Source organism: Pseudopipra pipra, chromosome 1, assembly GCF_036250125.1.
Source record: "Pseudopipra pipra isolate bDixPip1 chromosome 1, bDixPip1.hap1, whole genome shotgun sequence".
Classification (NCBI taxonomy): domain Eukaryota; kingdom Metazoa; phylum Chordata; class Aves; order Passeriformes; family Pipridae; genus Pseudopipra; species Pseudopipra pipra.
This window is the reverse complement of record NC_087549.1, coordinates 32445421-32455633: the sequence shown is the minus strand read 5'-3', so window position 1 is coordinate 32455633 and position 10213 is coordinate 32445421. Positions and strand designations below refer to the sequence as shown.

The 10213-nt window shown below is 44.6% G+C and overlaps 1 protein-coding gene across 1 annotated transcript; it reads right to left on the bottom strand.

The window, feature by feature from the left end:
* Positions 1-825: 825 nt before the first annotated feature.
* RPL7 (ribosomal protein L7) lies at positions 826-8544 on the bottom strand. The gene is made up of 7 exons (XM_064650831.1): positions 8415-8544; positions 7158-7260; positions 6237-6403; positions 5452-5589; positions 4989-5098; positions 3778-3988; positions 826-890 (listed from the first exon to the last, which is right to left on the bottom strand). Exons 1-6 carry the CDS (start codon positions 8426-8428, stop codon positions 3780-3782), a joined length of 741 nt encoding a protein of 246 aa, XP_064506901.1. The 5' UTR covers positions 8429-8544; the 3' UTR covers positions 826-890; positions 3778-3779.
* Between the last annotated feature and the right edge of the window lie 1669 nt (positions 8545-10213).

Below are 10213 nucleotides of genomic sequence, written 5' to 3'. Positions count from 1 at the left end.
CTTGCACAACCTGGCATAAGAAATAAAAATCAATGCCAGCGATTTTTAAATGGAGATTCTTCACTGGTGATGTAAATACAGCTTGCCTGTACCTGAAAAAAGTGTTTCAGTCAGAGCAGACTCAACTTGTTCATCTGTTGCACCAAATGCCTTGGCAGGCTAAGACTCCTCCAGTAAAGTGCTTGCAAGATGAGAAATCAGTTTGAATGCAGTTACGTGTTTTACTAGTCCCAGTGTTTCAAATCTATTCAGTGCTACATCTACACATTATCAACAACTGCTCATATCATGAATCCTGCAGTCTCCACTTCTGTAAGATCTGCAGCAAAACACTGCAAACAAATTACATAATTAAACTGAGTAATTATCTAGAATAATTTGCTATTTTGTAAAGTCTTTCATGCTTCCTTTGGTAAAAGATACCTAAATATGTTCAGTGCTGGAGGTAATTACAATCTTGAAATCAGGATCTTAAGATGTTAAGAACCAATTTACACTTGCTGCTTCTTTACATAGAAAAATTTTCACACAGCTTTTTGGTGCACTGCAACTATGTAGGAATCCTGCCCCCTTCACAGCACACAGCTCAGTATATAATTTACTGTATTTTTAATCACAATAAAAATAAATGTTGCCACTCAAAACCTCATCTGTTACCTGCACAAATCCTTCCAAATTTTCTTCCTCCTAATGAGGGTAAACAGTATCTACATACTGCTAATTCAAACTATACACGGCTCTTCGAAGCAGATTACTGAAGTGAACCTGGCAACCATTGTCACTTCAGAAGAGGGTCACAAAACAAGACCAATGGAGACAACAGGCTGTTTTGTGCAAGATTGTTTTATTAACAGACCAGACTTTGAAATATTGCAGCTGGGCATCTGTATCTGCAAGAAAAAAAAGAAAAAGGTTATCATTAAGCACATGTAGGTAGGAAACTACTTTGGCCACGTGAGAAAGTAATACATTTTTACAGTTTACAATCTGGGCTGAAAACACTAATTTCACAGGATTTAAGACTGCAGTAATCTTCCACACAATAACTAACTTCTAGATTAACATCTCTTCATGAGATGAAGACACAGATTCACAGAATCTGTGAAAACACAGATTTCAAGTGCCAGACCTAACAGGATAAACATTTCTACCTTGAACCACTGGTACCTGAACTGGATATTTAAAGACGTGAGGAGACATTGTGCATATTCTAACTTTTGCTGCACTTTCATTTTAAGCACATTTCATAGACTATTTACATACAAAACCAAAAAGCTGACTTGAGATGAGTTCCTGTAAAGTTTGCTTGAAAAGAAATGAAATTCAGTATGTGGCCAATACTGAACTGTAAAAATTTGCTATCAAGTACTATGCTCTTTCCCCCTAATCTATATAAAGGAATCAATTCTTGAAATCTATTTTTAATTTACTTGAGACTATCACTTAAGTAATAGGAAATAAAGACAAATAGCAGGAAACCATCTACATATAGGAAAGAGGAATACTCGTCTTCAGATACACGACCCTTCATAATGACAGTATTTAAAGAGTACTGTCAGCACATCACCTGAACCTACTACTCTAGTTGCCCGTTACCTCAGTAGAAACTACAATGTTGGGTTTTTTTCTATCTGTAAGCTACTTGTATTTTAAGCATGCACTCTATTCAAAGCAGTAGGAAAACAGCAGTAGAGAGTGGAAGAGACAAGAACAGTCAGTTATGTTAGATTTACAAAGTTATGTATGTTTTACGTTTGCAGTCAAAGCAGAACAACTGCTTGTAAACATAAAATAAGAAACTGCATGGTCCCTTCCCAAATTAAAAGATGGAGTAAACTTATGTGGGATGTATGTCACTTATGTGGGATGCTGAGCTACAAGTCCAACAAAAAACACGAGGAACCAGCTGAATATCCCTAGTTTCTCTGCCAGTGTGCTAATGCTCACAGGCATTTACACTGCAATAGTGAACCAGAAGCCTCCCTCCTGTAGAAAGGCTACTGAAAACAAGACCACCAGTATACATCTGATGTTTGGCAGGGAAGATGGAGAAAGGATCTACCCTGACAGAAAAACTGCAGTGTTTCTATTAAAAACCAGCAGTTTCCATCTTATACTCAAAAACCAGACAGAGGCATAGGGTGAAAGTGAAACTAGCTTTCCCTAATCTTGGTTATGAAGCCTCATGCACTTACTTCAGGGAAACATCTGCCAATACTGAACCTTCTGCCACCAGCAGCAAAATTTCTACAACACTACTACTATGGGTAACATAACATCACCCCAGACACCAAACGTTACAGCAATTCCACTTCTCAAAGCTACCCACTTCTTCCCACAATTGACCTAAAGAGCTTTGTAAGAGCACTGTCCCTGGTAAGCAACTATTTTCCTAAAGTGCCATGTAACCAGTGCTTTAAAACTCTGCTGACTTCAGAGATGGAGGTAACAACAAAACATGCAAGAAGCTTGGGGGGGTGAAAACTGAAGAAGACAGCAGCCTACAATAAAGCTTCAATAAAAGCTGTCAATCAAACAGAAAGTATTTCCTAGAACTCCTTTTGCTCCTTGGACAGACATCAGACCTCAATGAGCTCAGCTTGCTGCGCCTTGCTGGCTGTAAGAATATTTTTAAAAGACTTGAGAAAAAAAACAAAGCAAAGCAAAACTTTCCTCCCTTCATAAACTTTCACTTCTGAGAACTCATCCAAATAGCAACTGCACCTGTTTTACGCTGTAAATTCAAAACACTATGTACCTTTTTTATTAACTAACACTCGAAGTTAAGAATTCCTAAGTAAACTGCATATCTGATGTAAAAGGAAAACCAAAACCCTGTAAAAAACAAACATCACCAAAAACCCCAAATAAACCCCAACAAGCCAACCAAAAAAACCTTCTTGGCTTTGGAGGAATCGATTCAGGGAGAATTGGGTCTTTGCCTGTTATCCCTTCAAAGCACCCTAACACAACGAAGTTTTCTTCCAGCATACCTGTCACACTAAAAGGGCATTTATCCTTGACTTAAAATAAGGTATGGGCAACACCAAAGCTAGTTTAGTGTGTTAAAAGCAAAGGCAAGAACTCTGAAAAAATTTTGGCTTTGAACAGCTGAGACTTTTCACTAAAGCAGCAACAGCAGAATGACAACAATAGATGAGACAGATCGTTTGAACTAGATCCTACCTTTGAACTAGATCCTGCCTTCAGGACTCAGATGTCACTGTAAACTACCTTAAGTGTTGATAACCCTTCCCATTTCTAAATGACAGACAACTCAAATGGGCGAATCGGTCTTTCAAAATAACCATCTTGGTCATCATACATGAAAGCTCTAACTGAATCATTCTGAAGCTTGAACAAGCTGAAAATTTAGACCAGTCCTAAACAGGCTTTTATAGACAACCTGAAAAAACACTGTACTTGTAACCACAAGACTTCGATCAGATTAAGAATTCATTAATAAGGGCTGAAAGTTTTAGCCGAGATCTCAAGGTTTCCCATCTTAAAACCAAATAAAGTTTTAAAACAAGTTATTGGTAATGTTTGTATTTCCTAAACATATCAGCTACAATGATAATTTAATTTCTTCACAAATGTTTAAGCTTAAGTAAAACTTCAAAAATAAAACAAGAAGGCTGTATTGTCCAAGTAGACTTATACTGTAGGTACCACCCAAGCATGAGTGAGCATCTATTAATCCTAAATGTCTGACAATAATGGCAGCAGCCTACAGAGCAGAGCTGGAACAGTAGATTGCCCTTGGCAATATCTCACCATTAGTTCATTCTCCTTATGAGCCTGTTGATCTGGTCTTCTCTGTTACCAGCATCTCCACCTTCCACAAAGTGGATAGTTTTCTTCTTCATTCCACCCCGAGGAGAGGACAACTTGAAGGGCCAAAGGAAGTTGTTCACAACTTTGAAATTCTTGCCAACAGTGTAAATTTCATGGATCACATCTTCCATGCAGATGATGCCAAGCTTTCCTAAAATTCAGAAACATTGTTTTCAGAAAGACTACAGAGCTACTAGTCAATAACAAGCCAAAAATTATCACGTTGTTACTGTCATGCCTCCTTATTTTGAGAAACTTCAGGAAGTCAGAAATCAGTCACTGAATGACTGACTTTTCCATTTAAAATGGACTTGCTGCAGCCAACTCCACATTTAGTTGGCACATTTGGAAAGAGACATCAGTTTCAACTGTTAAATATTTGCAACCAGCAATGAGGAACAACAAAAAACAACAACTCTTAGTGAATCTTAGGAAAGCACTTTCAAGAAAAGCTAGATTAAATACACTTAAACCACAGCTACGAGTGGCCCACAAAAATTCATTGAACTATTTAGTTAGGCTGTTGAATAATGCAACAGCAGGTTTCCTTAATGCCTTTCCAGTCTTCAGCAACATGTTACAAGTTAACTGCTCATAAAATACACTGGTAAAAAGAAAAGTGATTAAAACACAATACTTGTAAGTTTATAATCTGCTGATCTATTGCACTGGAAAAGGAACAAACACGACACAGCCTAATTTGAAGCAAAATGCAAATCAAGAGCCAAAAAAGGGAGAGATTAAAGCATTTGCTTTCATTCATCCTGGCACAACTGCAAAAGGAGCCTCCTGGAACAGTCCATATCCCAACAATTGATCACCACCCTTCATTTTTACTAAATACACTGATCGCTTTTACTAGCTAGTTCTTCTTTTAGCAAGTTCAAACAGTCTGTTTACCAGATCACAAAAGTCTATGACAAAATGTCTAACATTAAGCCTGAAAGTTCAAAGCTATGGATGATGACTCTTTCCTGCTGCAGCGCTTTTTCATTACTGAAAGATCTACTGACCTATTAAAGGTCAAGGAGTTTACACTTAAAATTACAAATTTAAAATCCTAGTATACTCCAGAGACACATAAGGACCAGCTCAGCACTGATCACCCCAAGGTACCAAGTTGGTGCCTAGTTTTGCTGAGCAGTGTTTACCAAGGCGCTTCTGAATCAGGCGGTTGTCAGTGAGAGCGATGCGCTGTTTGTTGATCTTGCCGTAACCGCGCTTGTAGATCAGCTCATGCACAGACTTCAGGTTGGGGTACCTGCAACAGTCAAGTTAAAAAAAAGAAGCCTTTGCAAGCCACATTCCAGGTTAACATCCCTGATTTAGACTCCCATAATAAACAATTAAAGATCATTTCAGCATGTCCCAAATGTAAATACAAAAGCAACAGGGAAGCAAATTTTACTCACACCAAGTTCCCAAGAATACCAGTATGAGAGCACATTCATATCCATCAAGCATTACCTTTAAAGCACTTCCTTAATCATGTTTTCAATTCAAAGGAAGGAAAGTCCACTGAAGATAAAAATATCTTGCAAGTCTAGCACAGCAAACCACAAAAGGCTCTCAACATTTGCACACTGATCAGGTAAAACTGGCCATTTCACTCACCCCCAGGCAATGTAGGGCTCCACAATCCGCAACATGTTGATAGAAGCTTTGTTGAGCTTTACAAATGTGCCATTAAAAATCTGACGCAGGCGAAGAAGCTGCAACACTTTGCGGACCTTAGGGCTGACACCATTGGTACTGGAGAACAGAGGGGAAAATCCTCAGTTATCAACATCCCAGAAACACTAGGGAACAGGTTAAAAAAGACACAACAGCACTGTTCCCACATAAAAAAGCATCATTGTTTCGGCAATGACACAAAGCAAGCTTAGTAATTAACTTACTATCTATGGATATTTCAGTGTTAAGTTAAAATATCTACTTCCATGAAATGAATTGAAAGTATTGTACTGAAACAACTTAGAACTAGCCTTGTACTCTCCTGAACATAATTCTTCCAATCACATCTTCTGTTAGTTTTTTTGTAACATCTTACCAAAGAATTAAACAAACACTTGAAAAAAGTTCAGTAGAATGTCTGGGAATAAGGACATGTAATTTTATCAAGCTCAAGGTGAGACAGAACAACTGTCTGCACGTATTTGCAGCATTGTATTCTTAAAAATCAGGGATTCCTAAAGACAACAGACAGCCAGCAAAATGATTTGACACTTAATTACAAACACCTCTGGTGCATGTACAACATACTGCCACCCACTGCCCAAGCCACTGGTGGAAGGCTTGATCTTATTTACATATGTAAGCCCTCAAAACACAGAGGTAACAGGAAAGTTAACTCCAGTGCTTTTGAACATAAAATTGCTTATACCTGTACTCATCCTTACCCTCTTATCCTGATCACAAATGCCAGTTTTGGCTCGGCTGGGACATAGTAGTTGCCAGCTTTCCGGGCCATCCTGGCCATGCGGATCTCCTGCCGGTACATGTGCCTGTACTCCTTGTGGTAAGCCTGGGCTCTGGCATAGATGAGTTTTCTCTGTGCCTTACGGTACTGCAATAAATTGGGAATTGCTTAGGGTTACATAAAGCTTTTAAACACATAAAATCACCTTCAAATAATGTGCCACATTCTAGAACTTCCTGCAAATAACACGGTTAAAGTATCTCACGGCTCAGAACAATCCTCACTGATGCTCTAAAGAGCCTGGCAGGCTGTTACACAGCAGTGCTACTCTGCCTTGAACACTGTTATCATTCCCAATCCTTCATTCAGGAACTGTAGGAACAGAACAAGGAGCAATGGGTACAAACTAAAAGAGAGGAAATGTAGGTTAGATATTATGAAGAAATTCTTTACTGTGAGAGTGGTGAGACACTGCCCAAGGAGTTTGTGGATGCCCCATCCCTGGAAGTGTTCAAGGCCAGGCTGGATGGAGCTCTGAGCAACCTGGTCTAGAGGGAGGTGTCCCTGCCCATGGCAAGGGATTGGGACTAGATGATCTTTAAGGAGCCTTCCAACCCCTTAACATTCCGTGATTCTATGATCATGCATCAAGCTCTCACAAAGGCTGTAACCTCTTGCCTTGTACAAGACTAACTTCAGTGTGACAGACAATTGAACACTTGAACCTTGACTGCCTGAAACTGGTCTGTTATCAACCAAAAAAAGCATATTTTAGTCCAAATCTTGAAGAAAATATCAACATGTTTGTCCTAAATGCCATGTATTGGATCACATCAGCAGTAGCAGCAACTGACACTGTAACAGACAAACAATCTAAGTCAGGGGATCAACGAATATTCACCTTTTTTATAGCCACAATCTTCTTCTGCCGTTTGGCTTTCAAGGCCGCGTAAGCCTGCCGCTTCTTCAGCAGGCTCTCGGGCACAGAGGGCACCTTCTTTGCTCTAAGAGGAAACAGAAACAAAAACCACCTCTTTTAGCCGAGATGAAAAAAACCAAAGAACACTGTTCCATACAACAAACACCAATGCTGTCTCTTTAACACAAGGTGTGCACAAGCCTCACTGCCTCCAGACACTTCACTGCGGCATCTTCCTTGTTCCCACTGTTCCCAGGCCCAGAGCAGTGTCCCAGGACATTTCCCCGGGACTGAACTAGGTGATTTCCTGGGTTCAGAACCTACACAGTTCCCCTTTCAAGACAAGGAACCCTGACAGACCAATTGCTGAGCTGCACATAACCTTTGTGGATAGAGGACTGCACAGACCAACACCACTCCAGTGGCAAATTTTTTTCCTTACCTTGCTATAGCGCAATTTGTAATAAAACAAAGACTGGTTCAAAGAGAATTTCTGTTCAATAAACATTTCAACAAGTGCTTGAAAAGGACAAGCAAATTTGGCAGCACTCTGAAATTTATCTCATAGCACTTTAAAGTTGTTTGGCTATTCAGGGAATCACAGGATGGGTCAGGTTGGAAGGGACCACAGCGGGTCATCTGGTCCAATCTCCCTGCTCTGCTCTCAGAGCACACTGCACAGGATTGTGTCCAGATGGTTCTTAATATCCCCAGTGAGGGAGATTCCACAACATCTCTGGGCAACCTGTTCCAGTGATCAGTCACCCACATAGTAAAGAAGTTCTTCCTCGTATTGAGGAACTTCCTGTGCATCAGTTCCTGCCCGCTGCCTCTTATCCCAGAGATTTTAAAGTTTCAGACGCGGCAAAACTCGCCACCGCAGACTTTACAGAGCCGCAATCACCCGGGAGAGCTCCCGCTCCAGCGCGATCCCTCCGTGCTCCCGCCTCAGCACACCCCTGACCGCGCTCCCGCCCGTCCCGGAGGACCCCGTCGCCCAGCCTGCACCCTCGGCCCGCCCGGGACCCGCTCCCTCTCCCGCCCCGCCGAGGGCCGGCGGCCGCAGCAGGGCCGGGCCGGGCCGGCTCTATCTCCGCCGCGCCGGACCCTCCCCTGCCGCCGCTGCCGGCCGCGGCGGAGGCCCTGCGGCCCGGGGGCGGCGGGGGCAGTGGCCAGGCGGCGCAGTGGCGGCGGATGGGCCCGGATGGCGGTGGATGGAGCAGGAGGGAGAGCACTCACTCCTTGTCCGCCATCGCAGCGCCGGAAGAGAGGACCGTGCGCCTGCGCGGCGAGCTCTTAGCCCATTCGTCCGCGCAGGCGGGGCCTTGCGCGCCGCCAGGACCCAGGGCTCGGGCGTCCGCCGTTGTGCCTGACCGGAGGGCGGGCGATGGGGTGGTCGAGCAGTGCCTGAGGTAAAAGTGTCCCCGTCTGGTGGGGCTGGAGCCGGGCGTGTCCCGGGACTGGCCGTAACCTGGGATTGAATGTGTCCTGGGACTGGCCGTGTCCCGGAGAACCGGCCGTGTCCCGGGACTGGCCGTATCCTGGGACGGGCTGTGTCCCGGGGAGTGTGTCCCGGGCCGGGCGGGAGCCGTCCTTTCGCCAGACCCAGCCTTCCATGCAGGAGGCTGGGAACGAGCTCTGCGGTGGCGGGGCTCCCACGGCGTCTCGCATCAGGCAGGATTTCCCCTATTCCAGGCTTAAACCCTGTGCTTAAAGCCTACGGGACGCCACCTCCCGCCTGCGCTCGGTACCGAGGCGGGGATGAGGCCGAGAGCGGGGAAATTCCACTCCCTCCAGGCCCCGGCAGCATACCCCCGGAAGCCGGAGGGAGAGGGAAGCGGGTCGCCTTGCCCAGCTCCGGGACCGGAGCGCTTTCCGCAGGAGAGCCCGGGGATGCCGGAGATGTTCCCGTCCCTGCGGCTGGAGCTCGGCTCTCGGCCGTGCCGCCCACTGCGCGGGCAGGATCGTTCGCCGGGATGCGCGGGGAAATGGGAACTGCGGGCTCCGTGTGTGCCGGGATGTGCTTTCATTAGGTTGGGCATCTTTTGGGCTCGCCATAGGGAATTAGTAACTGCACAGGTAGAGAAGGGAGGCGGCTCGAGAAACAGCGCTGCCCAGCACAGCGCTGCGGCTTGTAAGGCTGCTTAAGGCTGTGGCTCGTAGGTCTGATCCTATTCTGATCCTACCTGTGTTCCTAAAATCCCCTACGGAGGCGCCGGCACATCATTACAGACGTACGGGAAGAAGGGAAATCATTGGAACTCTGAGCAGCAAAGAACTGTCCGGTATAAAAGAAGTGTGGGCAGCAGGGCTGGGAATAAGGAATGCCGAGCTCTGCGTTTGCTGTTTTTATTTGTTGTCTGTTGACAACACGCAGAGGTGCCGGGTGGCACTAACACCCGATAACGTTATTGAGAATACTCGGGATTCTAGTTACAGCTGTATCGATGCTGATTTTTTAAAATAGCAGTATTTTGTGCTAATATCACTTGATCTCATTAGAAATATTATAAAAGGGGGTGATTAAAATCATGCAAATATGAACTAAAACACCTGCAATATCTACTAAGGAAGAGGTTGTCTGCACATTTTTCCAAAACTTTTGAACTCGAATTTCTGCTAAATCCGAGAGGCAACAGTGACAAATATAAAGCTCCAGCAACTTTTCTGAGAACTGGTGGCTGCGCAGGGAACAAAAGGGCACCGTAGGAAGAAAGGGACGCGGCTGCAGGCGGGCAGAGACAGTGGGATAAGTCCTGCTCGTCCACGTGTGGGAAATTGCAAGGGCACGCTCTGCTCCTCATCCTCTGGAGCTGGCAGATGCCCTGGAGCGGGATGCTCGGGTGCCGAGGGGCCGCAGGGTGCCCATCTATAGGGAGAGGCCGCTGTTGCCGCACAGAAAAAAAAACCACGTTCCGTGTGCTGGCACCTGTGAGCTCCCACTTCAGTCTGTGGCTAGTGAGATACCAGTGGCCCTAAAGCTGGCTGACAGACCGAAAAACCATCGGGGTTTTGTTCAGCAGAGAAACCCGAGGCCC